Source organism: Mus caroli, chromosome 8 (assembly GCF_900094665.2).
Source record: "Mus caroli chromosome 8, CAROLI_EIJ_v1.1, whole genome shotgun sequence".
NCBI lineage: Eukaryota > Metazoa > Chordata > Mammalia > Rodentia > Muridae > Mus > Mus caroli.
Genome location: NC_034577.1, coordinates 101,185,827 through 101,205,490, shown reverse-complemented (window position 1 = coordinate 101,205,490; position 19,664 = coordinate 101,185,827). Strand labels below are relative to the sequence as shown.

Below are 19,664 nucleotides of genomic sequence, written 5' to 3'. Positions count from 1 at the left end.
CAGGATCTGTCCTCAGTCCATCCCACTGTAGAAGGACAGGAGGAAGGATGCAACTGGATTCTCTCTTTCTCATTGTCGTCATCATCATCATCATCATCATCATCAAGATGGATGAAATGTGGTCACTCAGGTTCCCAGTTTCCCAGCTTCCCATCCACCCATCTGGCCCAACACTTCTGCTGCCATGACTTCCTTGTCATGAGAGACTATCCCTCCAGAACTGTAATCCAGAAATAAATTCTTTCTTCTCTAAGTTGCTTTTTTTGTCAGGGTATTCCATCACAGCAACATAAAAGTGACTAATAGGCCCCACCCTGGAAGAATGACATGCCCCCACTTGCTAAATACAGAAATAGGCCATTACTATAACTTCGTTTGTTATCTGAAACACACAAACAGTATTCTGAGTTTTGCTCTATTTTATTAATTCCAAAGCCATATCTCATAAAGTTACCTGCCAAACACAGAAATCAGTGATAGGGGATGAAACAAAAAGAAAAGCCCCCGAGTCATATAACCAAAGCCTGGGAGTGCAGCCAGCCAGCAAGGCTCAAGTAGAGGGAGGCAGGTTGTGGAAGATGTCCGGCACTGTGAGCTCACGCGATCTGACCTCCATGGTTCTTCACCAGCAAGACGGTAGTCCGCAACCTTCAGTATAAGAGCTGATACACCGTGGCACTATCCTTGGAACCCGTGACCATATACCGATTATCAGAGGACACTTCACAGCACAGAATGTCATAGCATTCCTCTGCCTAGGAAGAGAGGACAACACGGAGGGGTGGGGTTTGAGCCACACATGAGCCAGACTTCATGGTCCAAGGTTTATGTAGACCCAGGGCTTTCCCGTGTCATGGAAAAAGCTCAAAGTGAAGACCATGGGTTCACAGGATCCGTCCACAGTCCCTCCCACTGCAGAAGGCCATCTCCGTGGTATTTTCTAGTTCTTTCTGGGACCCATCAAGTAGAGATCTGGGGCCACAAGCTCTGAGAGTTTCAGTGCATGCATCCTCACTCCCCCCAACTCCCCACTTCCGTACCTGGAACAACCTTCTTAGAGAGGGTGCAGCTAGGCAGTAGATCACCTCATTCAGAGTGGCCATAAAATAGGTCCCTGGCAAGGGGAAGAATGGGGGCGGGGCTCATAGACTGAGCCTCTTGTTCTAACTCCCGCTGTCCTCAAGTAGACTAGGGGGAGAGCAACTATCTTCTCTGCCTCAGCGTCCCTGCCTCATGGCCCAAGCCACCCCTTCATCTGCTGCCACCCTCCTCCCATACCCAGGACATGGTGAGTTATTTATTATTGAACAAGAGGCCCATGAGATGGAACTTCTATAGCATCTGTCTCCCTGTACCTTCCTGCTTCACTCTATATGGGAAGCCCCTGTGAGGGAAGCATAAGGAAAGAGGGTAAGTAGGAAAGGAGATGGAGACGCCTGACATCTAACTCACCGCAAGAGGCGAACTTGAGGTTGTGATGTTGTGTGTATCTTTGGACAACAGCTTTATACTTCTCCTCCCGGTGAGCATGCAGGATGACAATGTCGCTCATCTTCAAGCCGGCTAGTATCCATTCCTCACTGGGGTCGTGGGTGATGCTCAGGATCTGTGGGAAGATTTGGGTCAGCATTCAAGACTGCCAGTGCCACACCTCAAGACCCAGCCTCAAATTCACGCTCACCAATCCGCGCCCACATTTAAGCTCCCACCCAGGGGTCGAACTAGGTCCTGTAGGCAACCAAGCAGGCACCTCATGGCGTAAGTTGTGTTGCTGCAGCTTCTGGTAGCTCCTCAGGTCCCAGGAATATAGGGTGGTGTCTTCACCACCTGTCCAGAACTTAAAGCCTGTGATGTCCACACATCGGGACGCATAGGGAGGGACTTCGTGTTTCCTGGTGGGAAAATAACTCAGAGGTCTTCAGAAATGTTTGCCCCCCCCCCAAACTTGAAGGTTACATGGTTAGGAAGCCCCTAGATTCACCTTCCAGGCTGCTTGGCATAGCCCTACTGCCATAAAGGGAAAGTGAGGTCTCTTGTTCAAGCCGTTCCCAAGAGAGACCTGAGTGACTCAAGAGAGAAGTCCTACCTGATCAAGATTTGGTTCTGCACATCCCAAATCTCCACAAATCCTTTGAAAGATGCCAAGCAGAGGTGAGCATCAGAGGAAAGAGCCAATGAGTAGCATATGGAGCCTGTGGAAGCCATCTGTGCCCTGACTTGGGGGGTGGGTGCCAGGTCCCAGAGAGTCAGACCCCTGGCCATTCCCCCTGTGATGAGACTCTGCTCATCCGGGAACAGCTTGCACGTGAGGACACGATTCCGAGGGTCCTGGGGAAAGAGCACACACTATCAGTACACTCCGCAGTGCTGAGGACAGAGGCCCTGGCTGACTTCTCTAAACCTGATGAAGCCCCTCACCTGAAAGTCCAGCTGGGCCTGAGGTGTCCTGTCTGAGGCATGCAGCGCATTTTCATCCCACACCCTGATATAGCCAGTGCCACACGTATACACGTGGCAGGGAGCACTGCTGACGGCAATGGCGTTGACTCGCTTCCCGTGATGGAGAGTCCCAACCCTCCAGGAACCACATGGGGACTTCCGCTTGACCACTGCCTCATCCGGAATGGGAGGCTGGAGAGAGGACAGGACTGGTCAACCAAGGAGGAAACCTGCTCTGCCCCTCATCCCCAAATTCCCAAGCTTTCTCATAAGAGTTTGGCTCAGGGACACTCCACCTCCCCCCCCCCAAGTCATATCTCTCATAGAAGTTACCCTGTGGGCTATAGAGACTACTTTTCAAAACAGTGGAAGAAGGAAGACAATGTTGCTAAGAAGGTGGCATCCCAGGCCACCCTACCTAGGAGAAAGGGAAGAGAGGTGTGCAAACGCACCACTTCTCTATTAGAGGGTGGGTAGGAAAGAACAATGATGCCTGGGTATTGAAAACGTAATATTAAGGTACTTACAATGGCTTTGAGGAATGACCAGACTTCTTTGTTGGGCAAGGATGAAGAAGAGAACTGGCCTGCAGAGAAACAGCCATGCCCACCTCTCATGGACAGCATATCACAGCAACAGAGAGACCCAAACTCCCGTAACACCAAACTGGGTACCTCATCCGCCATCTTGGATCCAGCTTGGGCCACTCCCCCTCCCCACCCACACTGTCACAGCCAGAAACTTACCAGTCTTGTCTCCTGGTTGGAATCTGACAGAAGGGAAGAGAGGGGAGATGGTGTGAGGTACAGAACTTGGTGCTGGGCCCTCTCTGCCCAGGACAGCCCATCACTGCCCAGTCTTGGTCCTTGTAGCCCTACCTTGAGCCAGTTCCTCCTTCTGGTTCTGCTTCTGAAAACCACATGGACTGGAGTCCAGATGTGTCCTGGCCGTGAGGATCCCACTGCTGCTGGGTCATACTGTGCATCTCCCGACAAACAGGGTCATGCTGTATTGAGGGACATGGGGGCAGCTGGAGCATTCCCTGTGCACCATCCACTTGGTGTTGCTCTCGTTGCCCATGATGAGAAAAAACACCAGAGCTTTCTGGCATCTTCTTTATCTCCTTTGTTTCATCATAAATTCTGAGTGTCCTGAATGAATCCTCTTTCTCTTCACTCATGTTCTTAGGTCAATCAAGTTAATGAACCATCTGGCTCTAGGGACCCAGCAAACAGATCCTGGGTTCCCAAGTCAGCCTGTACTACTGGAGAGAACAGAAAAGGGCTGGGGAAAGAGCTCTGTTGGCAAATGCTTATTGCACAAGCATGAGGATCTGAGTGCAGATTCCCCAGTGGCCACGTGAAAAGCCAAGTATGGATCTGTCATCCTAGTGCCTGCCGGGAAGGTGGAGACAGACAGGATCCCTGGGGGCTTGTTGGTCAGCCATTCTGAATTACTAAGCTCCGGGGTTTAATGAGAGACCCTGCCTCAAAAGAAATAAGGGTCAAGGAGATGCCTCCTCTAGCCAGATGGCCTGACTTCAGTCCTCAAGCCTAGGTGAAAATCCAGATGTGGTAGCACACACTATAATCTCTGCACGTGTACAGCAAGGTGGGATGTGGGAATGGAATTGTTCGGGAGCCTGAAAACCAGCCACCCTGGAGTATGCAGCTCAGTCGCAGCCACAGAGAAACCCTGCCTCAAAATATGGCAGAAGAAGAGAAGCGGCTGCTGAAAGGCTGCCCTCTGGCCTCCTCGAGTGCCCTGTGGCATGTACACACTCACATGCATATGCATGTACACATGTGTTCACCCCAAAAAAGCAATTTTAAAAACAGTGGAGTATGGTTGAGGAAGACAGCTGGTATCAACCTCTGGTGCTCTCTCTCTCTCTCTCTCTCTCTCTCTCTCTCTCTCTCTCTCTCTCACACACACACACACACAGAACAGAGGCAAAAAAAAAATCCAGGTTTTTCAGGTATACTGCACAAAGTCTGTCCAGAATGTTCTGAGAGTACCTCTTTTAATGTAAAGCCTCCAAAGATTGACTGTCAACTAAGTTTTGCAGAAATGGACTGTTTCTGTGTAGACAAACTCAAACTCACTGTTTAATGTGGACATACCCATTTCAAATGTGACTCATTCCCCAATATACCCAAACCCTGAGGCAACAGGAAAGGCACATGCAGGCCATGGGGTGTCCCACCCACTACAGGAGACAGCATGGAAGAACTTGGGCCCATGAACTCAAATATCAGACACTGTCTGGTGAGAACGGGATGCAGATGTTGAAGACTTGCCCTGCCAGTCATTGACATGTGCTACACCCCAAGATAACTCTAAGATGGGAACGGTGTCACACATGAAGGCTGTGGAACATTGTAGAAAGGCTAATAGTCAATGAAGTAGGACAGTGCACTTAACTGCAGCCTGTTCGGGAGAATCAGTGAATTTAAGACAAGCCAGTGCCCTGTTTAGAAAGATTCCACTCCAACCTACCCAACAGCTAACCCTGGGAAGCTCCATGTTTTCTGTTAAGAGAATCTAACAAAAACCTTGGGGACATGGGTAGCCATTGGTGAGGGACTCTTCCATTCAGATCACCAGGTTTGACAGCCAGGCTCAATCTGTGTCTCTCACAAAAGGCTCTAGCAGGACTTTAACAGAAACCCAGCAACCTGCCAAGGGTTAGCTGTATATGTGGCCCTAAACTAAATGTTTCACATAGAAGATCTCATTTGATCTTTGCTGCTGTATGCTCTGTTTATGGTTGGTTGACTGTTGGTCTGGCGGTGCCACTGATCAGACCCGAGTCCTTCCCCCACACACGCTAGGAAATCATTCTTTCACTGAGCTAAACTCCGAGTCTTTCTGAAGCACTTTATAGATACTGTTTTTGAGACAAGATCTCATCCTGTAGCCCAGGCTGGACTCAAAATTTCTGACTATCCTCCTGCCTCAGCCTCCCAAATGCCAGGGCACCCTTCACAGATTTAAAAAGTGAAGTGTGGAGCAAGTGAGCCCGGGTCCCAGGTCAAGTGGCTAGAAAGCACAGAACAGCCTCACACTGTGTCCCCTCTGGCTCACTTTCCTACCTCCTGCTTTCACAAAGCTATCCTGTACACAACACACAACTGGATATGTACAAAATGGTATGTGTGTAAGTTGGTGCAAACCCCAAACAGCACAGGTGAAGACTGGTGATGTAAGCTCTAACCAATTCCCACAGTGGAATAGTACACAGTATTTAAACACACACACACACACAGAGAGTCATTGACGTGGTATAATATTAGAGGGGCAGTTTACAAAGCTCAGAAAAATGTTCAAAATATTATTACCTTTGTATAAGAAAGGATAGAAATTTGAATTTATTTTATATATGTTCACATATGTACAAGAGATTAAGACGAATAGCTGTGTTTCAATATAGAAATTGGAAAATAGGAACAAGGAATGGAAGGGGGAAATTAGTCACAACAAGACCTGATGTTGCTCTTTCTTCCTGGGGAACGCTTCAGGTCATGTTAAAAACGGTTGAGCCAGAGCCAAATGGCTTTTCATCTTCCCCAAATCATTGTCCTTATGCTTCTTGGTTCCTTTTTTTTTTTCTTTTGTTCAGTTAATAGATTTTCTCTGAGAAGCATCGGGCTTCCTTTAACTAGGGACACGGGGTGGGGTAAGGGGTGGCTAGTTTTGGCTCTGGTGAGACCAAGCAGAGGGGTACAGGTCACCGGCACCTTGAGGAAGTCCTGCTTGCAAGTTTCTCTTATGAAAGTTGAGTAAAACTTAAAGCCAATGAGACTCCTTAATCAGGACTTGTGACTTCAAGGTAACTAGGCTTTCACCATAAAGATAAGACAAGGCTTTTGAAGGAGCCAAGTCACCGGTTCCCCTCCCTTCTCTCCAAAAGTGAGAGATCCTGCACTCAAAATACTCTCCCGCAGGGAACTCACCTGAGAAGGCAGGTCAAAGCCTAAAGGTTGGAAGTGGGATGGTAAAGACCCGGCTAGGTCTGGATCCACCCTTCTGGAAGGGTAGGGGTGCTGGGCTGCCCAGCACCTGTGGTAAACAGCGGCCTAACAAAATACTGAAGCCCTGGGTAAGAACCCGGTCAGGTGCTGGATTCTGAATGGCTGGTAAATATCAGGGTGTGGCCACACTCGTGCTGAGCTCTTGTGTCTCTGGGTGCAGAATGAGGTGTGGAATCTCTCCACGTATGTTCAACGGATAGAGTGAGAAACTTCAGAGACATGAGCCTCTGGGTTCCAGCTGACTTATAAGAGGGTCAAAAGGTACTTGCTGCCCCAGCTCTAGGTGAATGAATTCCCTCTGCTCCTAGGGCAGATCGCCAACCACCAAGGCAACCAAACATCAGGGAGTTAGCGAAAGGAGGGGGCCATCCCCTCTCCTCCTCCCTGCTATGGCCTTACACCTGTCTTTTATCAGAGTTTCTAGTTTGCCACTAGAGAAGCCTTGCATTTATGTGGCTGTCTTGTCTAGAGATTCTTAAATTTGAGCATCCTTCAGAGTCCTCTGGAGAGCTTGATGTCCCATGTCCCAGAAATTCGGATGCAAGAGGTCCGGAACTGAGAATCTGTACTTCTCACTGGGTGCTTGGTGATGAAGATGGTGGCTTAGGAAAAATGGTTGCAGTGGCTGGAACGGTAGTGATGATGGGGATAACAGGGGTTGCTGAGATGGGGATGATGGAGATTGGTGATGTCAGGATGGGAGAAGTGATAGAGATGGGGTAAGTGATGGGGGTGGTGACAGTGACGGTAACGTGGCAGAAGTGTCAATTTAGATAATGATGCAGTGGTGATTCTAGATGATGATGGTGTTACTGTGGTAACGGTGATGGTGGTGGTAGTGGTAGTAATGGTTTCAAAACTGGTGGTAATGGTGGTGATAATATTATTGTGATAGTTTTGGTGATGTGGTGGTAGTGAAGGTGATATCAGTGGTGATGTGGTGGCAGGCATACTGATGTTAAGTGCTGCTGCTGTTGTTGGTTAGAGCACCATGTCTGAGTGCTCTACACAACCTACACAGCTCTTCTGCCCCCTGATTCCTTCCCACAGAAGGACAGTTGCTGGTGAGTCTGGACACTCCTACTCTCCTGCCCTCATCTGTCCCATGCCTGTCCTCTCCCCTTACCAAACTCTCTACTCTGATTTCCTTTCCATCCCTTGACTTTCTTCTTTTGAAGCAAAAATCTTGCAATAGCTACTGTGTAGAAATCTTTTACCTCCCATCTCCAAAACCCTGTCCCTTCCTCTCTCTCCTCTTCCGGCCCCCAAGACGTTTGAAGCCTGGTTTTAAGACTCCAGTATATCAGCTCTCCTCTGATTTGCTCCCTGTTCCTGCCATACCCGACCCTCAGTTTTCTAGGCAGCACGTTCTCACGCTGGGGCTTTGGCTCCTGCTTGTCCCTTATCTAGGAATGATGTTCCCCAGTCACTTGTAGTCAAACAGTTTTGCTCACTGCAAAACTCCTGTGCAGTGAGCCAAGTCTAGGCCAAGGACCCGAGACCAGGCCAAAGCCAAGCCTACATCCTTGAGGAACTCCTGCATAACAGAGGAGACAGTGCCTGTGGTCACTGCAGCCCTTGGAGGAAAGAACTTCTCAAAGGGATCACTGGGTTTCTTGTAAAGTGGTGAGCAGTTTATTACAGCCCGCTGTGTAAACTACCCAGGAGGGAACTTCACATAAATCCCTGTCCTGACACAATCCCTCTTTCAGTAAATACCTCTTTATTGATTCTCACAGAAAATACACAGTGAAGGACACAGGGCCTGGGCTCTGTCCCTAATGTGAAACCATAGGATTAACTGGGGGTGAGGGGTAGAATCCCACAGATTCTTGTCTAAAACCAGAATACAAATCCAAGCCCAGATGGATATTTTTAATGTTGCAAGAAGTATTAAATATGAGTAGTTTTCTATCAAATATTATAAAACTTGTGTTTAGGATAAGAAACTCAAATCTTTTTCAGCTTGTTTTGTTTCTTTGAGACAGAATCTCACTGTGTAGCCCCAGTTGGCCTGGCTGACCTTGAACTCAAGAGATCCACTTGCCTCTATTTACTGAGTGCTGGGATTAAAATTGGGTGCCCACTATGTCTGGCTATAGTTATATTTCTTTTTGAAAGACATCTGAATGATTCTCAACTTGTGAGACAAGACCTCCCCGTGTAGCCTTGGTTGGTCCAGAATTTCTTAAGTAGACCAAGCTGGCTTTGAACTCATTGAGATCCACTTGCTTCTGCCTGCTGAGTGCTGGAATTAAAAGTTCATCTCCAGTACCTTCTAAGACTTTTATGACAATGCTTTGACATTTGTTTACTTGCCATCTGGCACCACTGATGCTCTCACTGATCTTGGGGTCACGCCCACACTCGTCATTATCCAAGCAAGCTAATTCCTACTACAGAAACAGAAGTTGGATTACATTGCCTCTGGTCTTAGGAAAGCCGTTTCTTATTAGCTTCATTTTCAGATGGGGAAGCTGGGGCCCAGGCTGCTAACATGTGATGATGTAAATGTTCTAAAACTGGAAAATGATAGTAGTTGCTCAATGCTGTGACGTCACCGAATTGTACATTTTATAGAGTTAAAATGGTGGATTTTGTGTTGGTATTTGTGTGCATTTTTTCAAGGGGAAAAAGAAAGCAATAAGGAGTTAAAGACCTGAAAGTCCCAGTGTCATGAGCCTCCTTCCTCTCCATCCAGTGAACTCCAGGTAATTTGGCCTTGGTTTCTTACCTTTACGACCCTAGAAGGGCCAGTCAGCTGTAGATGTCCCCTTACCCAGGGAATACAGTCAAATGAGGTCTGTGGAAGCAAAGGTGTACCCCAGCTGGTGGGTTAACACCTAGGTGGTACCAGAACCAAGAACACTGGCCTGCAGATCTTTATTTGAGGCTATGCCCAAGTGTGAACAAGTATGAAGCAGCTCAAATCTAATTTCCACCCATAAGGCCCTTGGGGTTCCTAGGTAGTTCACTAGAGAGCTATGCTCAGAGCATTGACCCCACCCCCTCTTCCGTCTCCCAGTGCAGGCGCTTCTCTTTCAACAAAGTGCTCCAGAGAGAGTTACCTAGACATTTGTTGATGAAAACATATAAAGGAGAAAATTCACAGGTACCAAACACTTCCTGTCTTCTTCATACAGTGCAGAACATCTGCAGTTCCAAGTCCAAAGAGCAGAGGGCGGTAAAGAGTAGGCTGAGAGGTGACTTTTGCTCTGAGCAGAGTACAGGAGGGTCCTTCCAGAAGGAAGGGACGGCAATGGACCAGGTCCCTTCTTACTATTCATCTCCTCCTTATTCATCTGGTCCTTTGATGTCACTGGGAACTTTCAACTCTCCAAGCCTTATCGGGCCTCCTTTCAGACAAGCGTGATGATGGCGGTTGCCTCTCACACAAGGTGCTGTCCTTTCCCACGCCGAGGCTGAACACTTACATTCCGAATCCTACAGTCCAGTTTCTGTCCAGAATTCTCCGGTTTTTTCCTAGGGAGCTTTGAGCGAAGCCTTGAATTGTCACTATCAGGGTCTTGGGGCGACATGCCTTACTGCAGCCCTTCTCCTGAGCTCCTCTGACTGGAAGCTGGTTCATCACTAGACTGCTAGCCCTCTTTAAAGAGGAAGCGGTGGGCTAACCAGTGCGCTCCCGTCGGACACCCCTGCAGCCCTCTAGTCTCCGCCATCTCTTCAGGCTCCCCTAGGAGACGCTGGGGACATTTTCCCACCAGCACCTCAGCCCCAGCTGCTGTGGGGTCCTGGATTTGAGGCAGGTGGCGAAGGGCTTCTCCTCAGGTTCTGAGCAGAGAAAGAGCCTTCGTGTGGCCGAGGGGACTCAGTGGCCTCACGCTGGTGACATGGCGACGATTTGTTTCCCACCTTGCTGGAAGCGGCCAGGCGAGTTGCTCCACCAGGAGGCAGCAGGAGCGAAAGAGGACTCCTAAATGGCTGCTTTGCCCGCCCTCCTCCCTATGCAGGGCACCCCCAGACCTGCATGTAGCGCTCATGTCCCTGTCCCCTTGCACCAGACGCCAGCTGCAGGCCCAGACCGCCCTGCACGAGGCTCTCCCACTCTGAGAATGGCGTGGGAGGGGGAGATCTGTGCAGCTGGGTGCATGAAGCTCGGGCCTGTGCTGGGAGGAGACCTCGGAGGCCCATGCCCTGGTGACAAATGGGTGGTCCCAGCCCGGGTGAGGGAAAGACAGGAGGACACACAGGGATCGACAGCGACAGACTAGTCTCTTACCGTGACTGGCTGCGAGTCTCTGCGGGGGGGACCCGGGGGCCGCCACAGGAGACACTTGGCGCAGTGTGCAGTTGAGGGAGGCTTCCTGGAGGCTGGGCTTGGACAGAGGGTGGGTGGGATTTCCGCAGCCGATAGGGGGTGGGAGCCACACCTCAAGAACATGGCAGCCATTTGAAGACCCGCCCTGCTATGGTAGATGAAACTGGAGCAGGAAGGAGGCAGACGAAAGAGTAGGCCGATGACTCCCGCGCCTTCCCAACTGGTCCAGGCCTCAGCACGGAGCCGCCCCCCACCCCCACCCCCATCCTCCCGGGAGGCCTGTAAGGTGCTCCACCTGAGCTGTAGTGTGTGGAACTAAAGGAAACTGGGACCTTGCCCAACCCAATGGCTGCGTGCTTAGTTCCCCCATCCCACCCTCCCCAAAAAAGGCCAAGATCAGCTCCTCTCTGGTCGTCCAATTCTTGACTAAGCGGGAGGGGCTGGCAGGCATTCTGGAACAGAACGGAATGCTCCTCGCTTTCTGGTCAGGCAGGACAACAACAGACCAAAGTGGGAAAGTGGTCTGGAGGGTGGGGAGATTTCAGAGGCAGAAAGGCCTGAGAAGGTCTTTCCAGATGCCCCCTCTCAGACTCAGGTATACCCAGGCGTTTTCTGGGGGGCGACGGGTTTTGGACAGGAGGGTCCCCTCCACTCCTGGGACAAATGTACTGATCCCGACAGAAGGAGAAAAGATTGTAACAGGTGCCCATCTGGGCTTAGAGCTGCAGGTGAGAAATGTTACAGTGTAGGGGAAAAAAAGTCTTTGGGGCCAAGGCTCCTCCTTTGTCACTGTAAGGCATCTCCTGAACCTATGCAGCTGTGGCTGGGATACTCTGTCTGGTGAGGAGGCTCAGTAGAGGTTTGGCAGGTGTCAAATAGCTTTCTTCACCTGCCTGTCTTTGGGGTCTGAGCAGAGAGGTGAGTCCTGGACAGTAACAATCCTGCAGAGAGGGGTGAAATAACCACTGGCCGTCAAAGCACAGCCTTCTGGAGGCCCTGGGTCAGCCACTTCCTCATACTGGCCAAGACTCTGAGGCAGAGTTTACACAGGTTCCCACTGGTGGCAGATCTGGAACGTCAGACCTTCTGACTTAAGTGCTCTTGGATTCGAGCCTCGATACATCTGCGTTGAGGGAGCAGAAAGCAGATCTCGGGGTCCACGCTCTTTGACTTCATCCCAGACAGCAGCAGCTGGCCATGAGCTAAAGACAGGTGGAGTACTCCCTGGCCATCTGTTGTGAGACAGACTGTTTCCTGTGGACATAGCTCCACTCCTGCCTTTAGGGTGTTCAGGCATGGTCTAGCACCAGGCCAGAGAGAAAGGACCAAGCAAAGCTTGTTCAGGTAGGTGGGTTCACAGGAGGTTGGGGGAGATGGGAAGAGAAAGAAGCCTTCTCTAGTTTTCAGTGTTACAGCTTTCTTTATTCAGGGGTAACAAGGGCTATATAAGCCTTGGGGAGTGGGTAGGGGTTTTGTGGGTGAGTGTACATTATTGGCTCATGCTGGATGCTGGGGATGATTTCTTTGCATGAAGAGGAATTCCAGGTGCTTGCTGGAAAAGCCCTTGTAGGAAGAGAGGAAATTAAACGTGTAATTTGACCATCAGGCTACATGACTACCTTAAAGGTTGTGAAGGTGGGGAGTCACAGGGTTACGTGCCCCAGGGCATGCAGGCCCAGAACAAGGAGAAGGTGATCTTTATTCCCGCCAGTCTCAAGATGAGATTTTCGGGGTTTGGACAAGCCTAGACCTTACTCTTGTTCCTGACCTGTTCCCCACCACCCCCCAGCCACAATTGCCCCACAATTTCCTGGGGAGATTCAACGTACACCAGATAGGGGGCCCAAGGTAGACCAGAGTATGAATCCCACCAAAGTTCAATTTGGTGAGCCAGTGAGTTTTATTGGGGTTGCTTACAGGAATATGGGTGAAGGGTTACTTACAGGAGCAGAAATGACTCAAAGACAGCTGCATCACCAAAGCCTGCCCCAGTATTGGTCGCAGCTCATAAAGCTGGAAACTGGAACACACTGCACAGCCTGCAGACAGCTCAACAGGTTAGAAAGTGTCCCCTTCCAGGTACCTCGGTGGTTCTTAGCCTCTTCCAGACAGCTGGTCTGGTCTCGGAACCTTCTTCGCATCTCAGTTTCCTTTCTGACTAAAGGGGACTCTCAGCTTTTATTGCTTACTCCGGCAGGGAGAGGCCTAGTGAGTCTGATCAGTTTTAGGGACTTCCTGCTTAAGGAGCTTCTTGCAGGATCTGACCTCTCCCCTGCCTGGGATTAGAGACAAGTGAGCTGAGTGACAAGAGGGTGTCCCATATATCCCTGGACCTCGGTTTCTCCATAAATAAATGGAGAACCTGGACCCATGGCTAGAGACTTTTCTGGATCTCATAGAGTATGGTATGCAACTACTCAGGCCAGCACCACACGTGGCCAAGAGAAGGAATGGGTTCGTCTCCTTTCTCTCTCCAAGGTATGATGGAGGAGGCAAGGCTTGCCTCTCTCTATGCTTAGCTCCCAGGAGCCCCAGGAGAGGGTCAATTTACACAACGGCATCCCTGGGACACTCCACTGAGGTCCTATACATGCCACCAGCTGATAAGGATGGCTTCTTTGAAGTGCTCAGTGCAGTACAGCTGGCCAATACTGATGGCTAAATTTGTAAGGGCCGAAAAGGCAAGCTTTGGGGGCTATGATGTGTATTACTCATGTGTTATGATTGCCTCTGGGAGTCTGTAGGAGATGGATCTGAGGAGGACGTTGTCAATGGCACAGTTTGTGTGCCTACCTTTATGTCATTAGGAGAGAGACTTGGATGCTTGACTTTACACGAGCACACACACATGTGTGTGTACACATTTGTGTGCATGCACAACCGTGTAGCAGATAATCACTACCACACTTGGGAAGTAGATCCTACCACCACCCCGTTTTGTACACACTAAAACGAGAGCCTGAAGCCTGAGACACTTCTCCAACCTCAGCTGTGTACAAAGAGATTAGATACCCAAAAGGTAGGATAGAGGCAGAATGATGCTTTTGCTGAGGTTTTAAATGTTTCCCCCTAACTGTCCTCTGGCTTTCCCCAGGGGGATAAATTCGACAACTGTCTAGAACCACTTGGGACTCAATCTTTTCACAATCCTACACACTTGAGGCTACCATGGGGGTGGTGCAAAGTAATCTGCCTGGTTTAGACAATGCCTACAGGATGGCAGTTCCTGGTGGCAACCACCAACCTTCTCTCTAGAACAGCAACCTGCCTTTGACCTTTCCTTACAGCTGGGCATGGATGTTTACTGGTATTTTGTTTCTGTCTGAATATTTATCTACCTACCTTCTCCAGAACTAAACAGATGCTAACATATAGCATCTGAGAAATTTTCTTCAAATAAGAAACTGATGCAGTCCCTATCTTTGCTATCGTCAGACAGGGCTCAAATCACGCGATGGGATGTAAGAGTATTGCTTCCTGTGTGCTGGGAGGGATCATTGTTACTTTTCCTTGGATTGGCTCCCTTGCAGTATTTTCTTTTTGCTACAGCCCCATAGAGTCCTTAGTGGGCACAGATAGAGACTGGTGAATTGTCTGAGTTGTCCTGGGCTCCCAATGCCTCGGGACCCCTTCAGACTACACCCTTTAGCTCTCACCTACTTGGGCATACTGCAGAAGAGGCTCTAACAAGCAAGAGAACAAAGCAAAATCTACAGATATAGGTCATGGTGCCAGGAGTCCAGGGAAGGCTCTTAGTGCTGGGGACAGATGTCTCTCCCCCCGCCACACACACAGCCCCTATCTGTCCTGTCCACAATGGAGAATCCGAGTGATCCTGTCCGAGGCTAGTCATGAACTATCTGTAACCTCCCAAAGAATGGACAGCTCAACTAGGGACAGTGTAACAACGATGAGCTGTGACTCCTTCAGAGGGGAGAGATTTGGATACTCTATCAGCAAAAGCAAACCAGCTGTATAGTTTAAAGTGGATTAACCAATAGCTGTGTCTCTGGGTAGGGAGTGGGCAGCTCCCATCTGGCTTGAGCCCAGGGTCAAGATAGGTGGAAGATAATCAAACAGGGCAGGGGTGGAAGAGAGGGTCTTGACTAGGGACTATGGACAAGGCTTAGAGCTAGGATATTCAACATTGTAGAGAAACGGTTGGGTGTGTCATAAAGAAATGTCTGGGGTAGGGGTGGGGGTGGGAGTGGGGGTAGGGGTAGGGGCCCAAAGCTTAATCTCTGTCTGAAAGCAAGATGGCTAAGAAACAGATTGGGTATCCTCTCCTGAGCTGGGCTCTGAACCATAATAGCTCAAGGGAACTTAGACTCTGTCCTGTCCAGATGTCTGTCCTGTCTAGTTTTTATGCCAACTTAATACAAGCTAGAGTCATCTGAGAGGAGGGAACCTCAATTGAGAAAGTGCCTCCATAAGATTGGGTTGTCGGCGAGCTTGTGGGGCATTTCCTTAGTGATTGATGGGTGAGAGCTAAGTCCGTTACAGGTGCTGGAACCCCTGGGCTTGTGGTCGTGGGTGCAGTGCTATAAGAAAGCAAGCCAAGCAAACCTTGAGGAGCCAGCCCATAAGCAGCACCATGGCATCAGCTCCTGCCTCTGGGTTCCTGCTCTGAGTTCCTTCCCTGACTTCTCTCTGTGATGGACTGTTACCTGGAAGTGTAAGTGGGATAAACCCTCCCTAAGTTGCTTTTGGTCATAGTGTTTTGTCACAGCAATATTAACCCCAAGACAAGATCTCAAAATGGAAAGAATCTGAAGACACCTTGCAGAAAGGAGATCTCATGTTTAACAAAGATACGCATCTGTATAAACATCTGGTCAGGGTCCAGGATGTGTGGGCCCTAAGAAGTTTCCATGTGATCTACAGGAGACTTCTTGTCACATGCCCCTACCCTCCTCCACCCCTCAGCATACAGGTCATTCTACCAGCCACCAGACAGAGTAGCATGGCTTCCACTTAGGACCCTGTGTAGCCTCAGGAGGATGAAATGCCTGGCCCTGTCACCACCCCCTGGTCCTCTCAGAGTCAGCTCTGTAAACAGTTCAGACTAGGAACTGAGAAGAGAGAGAACAGGCAAGGAAGGTTGTGAGCAAGCAGACAGTGGGAAGGTCTGCAAGGGAGGAATAACAGAGATGGAGAGGAGATGTCTACAGAGAGGAAAGTCAGGGCAAGATGAGGCAGAGGGTGGCCTGAGCATCAAACCCCTGGATCTCACGAAAATCCAGAAGACAGCTACAGTCCAGTTATTTGAGCTTTGAGTTTTGTTTGCTTCTTGGGGATGGCCAGTTAGGGACAGGGGCAGATGCAATCTGCTCTCCCGGGTGAGCCAGTGCCCTTGTCAGTACCTCCCAGGTAGCATTGGTACCCTAAAATTTGGGTCTGTTTGAGAGTTGACTCCAAGCTCCTGAGTCACAGTGTCCATTTCAATGCACTGAGGTTGATAACCCTCTCAAGATCCCAAGTGTCACAGAGCACTGAGACACTCAGAGGGTAGATGAGAACAGCGCTTCCCTCCTCCCCCACAGAACCTAGCTGCGAACTCTGGAGGCTAACTAGCACTTCATCAATGCTGCTCTAAAGGCCTCCTCTAAGGATCCCAATTCCTCATGGGATGTCCCCTGGGTACATTTACTCTCTTTGTGACCTTGGCAGGCCAGACCTGGGCCCTCTGTTCTGTCAGGCAGGTGTGTGGCCTACAGCACCTGATCTAAACTTTGCCTTGGTGTGAGATGATGAGCCACAAGGAGTGGCCCTGAAGAGTCAGATTTGGGTTCTCTAGGAGAATCTGGCTGGGACCGCAGATGTGGGGGGAGTGAGCTCTCCCCTTAGGTCTGCCTCCCTCATAGCTATAGTTCTGCATGCCTCTAGGGATCATATCACTTACACAAGCCTTAGCTCTGCTCCTACTAACCCCCTTGTTCATCCTGATCCTGAGTGAACGAAACCCGGAAGAAAGATGACAGAACAGGTGTTGGGGCAGAGCCCTGGAGGGGAGGAGGGAGGCTGTCCCTTTTGGAGGTGTCCCCTTAGTCCCCACAGCCCATGGGCAGGTATACAAGCCTGTACTGGGCAGGGACTCCCTGCATGGGTGTTGTGGGGGTGCATGGTGTGGTTGGTATATGGGAATAGTCTGTACGCTGTGCAGATAGGTGACTGCGGGTGGGACAGACAGTACAAAGGGACATAGCCTCCTCATTGCTCATCTTGTTCATGTGTGACCATTCTGTAGGCTCCAGGAAGTCCTGCTCTGTGTGTATTTGAATGTTCTGGAAGCTTCCTCCAGGGGCTTGTGTTACAGCTTCCCTACAGTCAGAACCCCCTCTCCCTTTCAGCTGACCAGGTGAGGTAACATACCTGGGGCAGAGAAAGCAAGGGAGGAGGACTGCTGCCCTTGGTAGCTTGAGACTGAGGCTAAGAAGGAACCTTGGACCCAGAATAAAGCTCACCCACTGCATCTGCTCAGAACTACAGAGGAGCATTCTCCCACACAGGTGGGAAGCTGGTCCAGCAAGGCTCGAGGGACATTTCCCAGGACCCTCAGGTTTCTCCAGCAGCTGGCAGCAACAGATATCCTCATGATAGTCTGGGAGTCTCTGGGACTTTTCAAAGTAGTATTTGGTACACCCCCGACCCCAGGCAGGGGCTACATGTGGATTCACACACCTGCTCCACTCTGCAGTGACTGCTGTGTTCAGCCCATTGTCCAGATTGCAGTACCAGGCTCAGTTTTTCTCTAGTATGAGAGCTTTCTTATTCCTGACTTCTCTATGCCGTTTAAATAAGCTACCAATGACACATGCCACACAATTTCTTAACATTGGGTACAGTCATTTGAATGAAAATGCCCCTCATATTTATATGTTTAAACAGTCTCCAGTTAGGTGAACTGTTTGAGAAGGATTAGGTGTGAGCTTGTTAGAGGAAGTGTGTCACTGCGGGTGGGCTTTGAGGTTCCAGTGTCTCTGCCTGATGCCTGTAGTCAGGACATCCAGCTCCCGGTTTCTTGTCCAGCGCCATGCCTGCCTGCATGCTGCCACACTCCCCACATAACTAATCCACTAACACTGTAAATAACAATATGAGTTGCCTTGGTTACGGTGCTGCTTCGCAGCAACAGAACAGTAACTAAGAATGTTACAGGAATTTCTTTGGAAAGATCCACACCCAAACAAGGGAACCTGTTAGGAATCCTGACTGCCCTCACTTCATCCTATACAAACTTGACAGTGTTCTAGCCACATTTACCAATGTGGCTTCTCTTTATACACCAAGGCCAACATAGACTTGGTCTGAGACATTTGCAACCTGCGCAGTAGATGTTGCATCTCAACAGCCTTTCCAGACTGTCAGGCCTTCCCCAGGGTAATTGTATAAAGCACATTCTTATTTATTTATTTATTTATTTATTTATTTATTTATTTATTTATTTCAAGACAGGGTTTCTCTGTATAGCCCTGGCTGTCACTTTGTAGACCAGGCTGGCCTCGAATTCAGAAATCCACCTGCCTCTGCCTCCCAAGTGCTGGGATTAAAGTGCTGTGTGAACAAGAAATAGTAGAGCTAAGCTATTTCATTAAGAATCCAAGAAGATCATAGGAATCCGGGTATTGCTTTTCCCACTGCTCTCTTCCCTCTAGAGAACTGCTCCCCACTGTCCAAAACCTGCTAGGTTATATTCTACCTCAGCTCAGGGAAGTAAGATCAGCATTTGCATTAAACAAACAAAAAAACAAACAAAACCAGACATTTACCTCAGTCTATCTTGAATGTCAGCTTTATTTTTCTAAAACCTCATGTCTAGATTAAGGAGCAAGTGTCCCAAGCTGGGCGTGGTGGCGCACGCCTTTAATCCCAGCACTCGGGAGGCAGAGGCAGGCGAATTTCTGAGTTCGAGGCCAGCCTGGTCTACAAAGTGAGTTCCAGGACAGCCACAGCTATTCAGAGAAACCCTGTCTCAAAAAACCAAAACCAAAGACAAAACAAACAAAAAAAAAAGGAGCAAGTATCCCACTAGAACTTGAGTTTCCCCCCAAACCCTCTAATATTTAAACCCAGGTACTTCCCCCAGGCTAATTGTAGTCTCAAAATAAAATTGGCTCTAATTTAAATATATATATAGTATATATAGCCTCTCATCATAGGAAGCAAGTCTCAGCATTCTGCAGTTTTATTAGATTTATTTAAATAGACAAGTTGCACACTTCAAGATGATCAAAATGCTTAATTTCAGTATAGGTATTTATTTTTTAAAAATGACATTGATTTAATGCATGCACAGAGACCAGAGGACAACTGTGTGTCTGTCCTTCCCACCATGTGGGCTCCAGAGGTTGAAACTCAGGTTGGGCTTGGCCTTTACCTGCTGAGCCATGTCGCTAGCCATTACATACTTTTAAGTGAAGACATTTTGGAAAGAACTGCTTTATGGCAAAGCACTAATATTCTGCACTGTCTAATGTTCGTGTGTGTTCCTATATTGACGGCTTCCAGAGTGCTGCATTTTCATTTTATCCTACTTAACTACTGAACCAAAGACAAACAAATCCCCAAATTGCCCAGACAGACATGAGGGGATGTGAACCAAGCAAATGGGTTTCTGCCTGTGACTTCAGTATGTTTGGTCTCTCGTTTCCAGCAGAAAAATATTATAAAGCCTTTCGTTACTCCTAAGGTCTCTTACAGCCATCTGTTTATGCTAAAGTGACTTGTTGCTAGACTCCTCACTAACTCCAGGATTAGGGCTGATTGTCAAAGGAGCCAACTATGTGCAAATACAGAGTTGGAACTTTCAGCAACCCCTGTCGACTTCTGGCAGGGGAAACTTATCTAACAGCCAAGGACTTCATCAATCATGGGCACACAGTGTAACCTCCGTAAAAGCACTAAACAAGGCT

The 19,664-nt window shown here is 49.1% G+C and overlaps 1 protein-coding gene across 1 annotated transcript; it reads right to left on the bottom strand.

Moving 5' to 3' along the window:
* Positions 1-650: 650 nt before the first annotated feature.
* On the bottom strand, positions 651-10,884 carry Tle7 (TLE family member 7). Its single transcript, XM_029480428.1, has 11 exons — positions 10,714-10,884; positions 9,597-9,599; positions 3,318-3,424; positions 3,186-3,208; positions 2,967-3,025; positions 2,419-2,631; positions 2,087-2,328; positions 1,751-1,892; positions 1,453-1,606; positions 1,041-1,114; positions 651-755 (listed from the first exon to the last, which is right to left on the bottom strand). Exons 1-11 carry the CDS (start codon positions 10,882-10,884, stop codon positions 651-653), a joined length of 1,293 nt encoding a protein of 430 aa, XP_029336288.1.
* Between the last annotated feature and the right edge of the window lie 8,780 nt (positions 10,885-19,664).